Here is a 2262-nt window from a genome sequence, read left to right as displayed (position 1 = left end):
GAAGAGTTTGAGAGAAAAATCTTTTCCAGTAGCTGCTGAGAAGTCTCCGAGTTTTGAGTCTAGAAATGAATTTTAGGTGCTATCCAATCACGGCCAACAAATAAATGTACTTATTTCCACATCTCATGAATATGTCCACAAAAGAGCAAGATGAGGTCTCTCTTTGACCAACACTAACACTGTGTGATCAGGTATTACAGGGATGCACTTTATATGTGACAACAGTATACAGACAGGATGGAAAGAACACCAATCTTATTGCACGTGGTGTCTGGGCGAGCATTAAAAACACTGCAATACGTGATGAAAATTCTTTACAGCTTGTTTTCTCTCAGCCCTTTTTCTAGAGTTTGATGTAGCAGCAATATCAATCGACGTACATTGGAGAGCTGGGAGTGGCTGGCATTTGATCCAGGATTTTACAGACGTAGCATGCGACATCCACTGTGCGTTCCTCGTACATCAGGATGAAGGGATGTTTCTGGAATCAGAGGGAACAGGGAGGTTACCTTCACCCTTCTGACACCTGCCTGACACCCCTGATTTGCCTGATGCAGGAACCCTGGGCTGGGTGGTGGCTTGGGAGAAGCCTGGCCCAAGGCTCTTACAGGGAACCAGTATCTCCAGTGTGCAGAGCATCAGGAACTGCTGGGCAGGAGGCAGCAAGGACGCAGGATGAGCAGGATGACTATTTCAGGCTCCTGCATCCTGAAATACTTTCAAGAGAGGTTTCAGCAGCAGCCCAGACAGCAATGGAGAGACAGGAGTGATGGGGAGACATGGCTTGTGGACTTCAAACAGGAGGTCAGGACCCAAACACGGTTCTCCTGAACCCTGGCCCCCTGTTCTGCCCATGAGGCTGTAACAGCCAGACCCAGCTGGCAGCAGCTGGGAAGTAACAACACAGAGACTCTCTGGACCCGGACACCAGGAAAGCTCCTTTTGTATCACAGCAGCACCCAGGGCATGGTTTCACACATCCCCTGGAGAGGTGGCTTCCAAATGACCAGAGCTCCTTGAAGGTTCATGGCTGCCAAGTGTGACATAACCAACCCAAAAGCATCGCTGGTCTCCCTCCTTCAGGATCCCCCCAGACAGGCTCTGCTGGTGTCTTACTCCAGAGTCGTGCTCTTCTCCTGGAGTGCTCCCAGCCTTGTGGTGTGACATAAAGTACCAGCGCACCCAGCACGCTGCTGCCCAGGCCTGCCCGCTCCAGGGACCACCGGTCCACTGCTGCAGGGCATTTCCAACCCCCCACCGACCTCCCGTGTTTCTGTGGAGGCACTATGGTCTAGCCCATCAGAGGCAGTGGTGTGGAGCTGGTGCCATCCTCGGGCCATGGAGATGAGCACCCTGCCTCGAGGGCCCAAGAAAATAAGGAGCAGCCTCAGATGTGGGACCCAGCCCTGTGCGACCAGCAGAGCCGTGACAGCCGGCGTGGGCAGCCACGCTTTGCACTCACCAGAAGCTCTTTGTACTTTGGCCTTTTGGACTCGTCCTTTGTAAGGCTAAAGAAAGCAGAAAGAGAATTAGGAGACGGTGGGACTGGGGAAACCATTACAGACATCAGACAGAAATTTCTGCAGGGCGCCGTGTTGGAGCCACTGCTGACGCGGTGGGACTCACCTTTTGTCTTCTAGAAAAACCACCCTTGTGCTGTGAGCAACCACAGGGACTCACTCCCTCCCTTCCCACATGGGTGAACAGCAAGTGTGGCCACCCACAAATCCTGCCAGGACGGAGCCCAGGGGCTCAGTAAGCCGAATCGCCCCGACTGCCGCTGTTCCATGCAGAAACGGGTCTGACCGTGGCATAACCACGAGTTTTGGGCAGCGGCAATGGCCTGTCCTCCACCCGTGGGGAAGACGAGAGCCAGCGCTGCGTGCCGGGACACGGACAGGGCACACAGTCACCAGTGTCCTGGTACGCATTGGCTGGGGCTGCAGCAGACATCAGCAGTTCTGTCCCATGGCTGTGTCACACCAAGGCACAGGACACATGTGCCAGGCCCTCATCTGGTCACCCAAACCTCCTGCCATGGGCCTTATCATGCCTCTCCTGAGCACGGACTCTCAAGTTTTCTCCTCATCCTTTCCCTGAAGAGCAGGGAAAGGGTCTGGTCTTTCAGCACCCACCCAGACAAGGATCCCATCATCTCCAAACCAGTGACATGTGACAGGTCCTCAATCCCATGCTGGCGCAGGACTGTGACACTAAGCCAGGGAGGGACTGGCCTGTGACCCTTGCCAATACCCAGCAATG

The 2262-nt window shown here is 54.2% G+C and overlaps 1 protein-coding gene across 1 annotated transcript in view; it reads right to left on the bottom strand.

Moving 5' to 3' along the window:
* Positions 1–197: 197 nt before the first annotated feature.
* The window catches only part of MAP2K4 (mitogen-activated protein kinase kinase 4), a gene marked incomplete at its 5' end in the record, with an annotated part of 24352 nt that continues 22287 nt past the window's right edge, over positions 198–2262 (bottom strand). The window contains 2 exons of the mRNA XM_010133648.1: positions 198–481; positions 1463–1509. Coding sequence (XP_010131950.1) covers positions 368–481; positions 1463–1509 — 161 coding nt within the window. The remainder of the gene's footprint in view (positions 482–1462; positions 1510–2262) is intronic.

Source organism: Buceros rhinoceros, unplaced genomic scaffold, assembly GCF_000710305.1.
Source record: "Buceros rhinoceros silvestris isolate BGI_N320 unplaced genomic scaffold, ASM71030v1 scaffold5913, whole genome shotgun sequence".
NCBI classification, from domain to species: Eukaryota; Metazoa; Chordata; class Aves; order Bucerotiformes; family Bucerotidae; genus Buceros; species Buceros rhinoceros.
The sequence above is the reverse complement of the archived record's forward strand: the minus strand, read 5'-3'. Positions and strand labels throughout refer to the sequence as shown.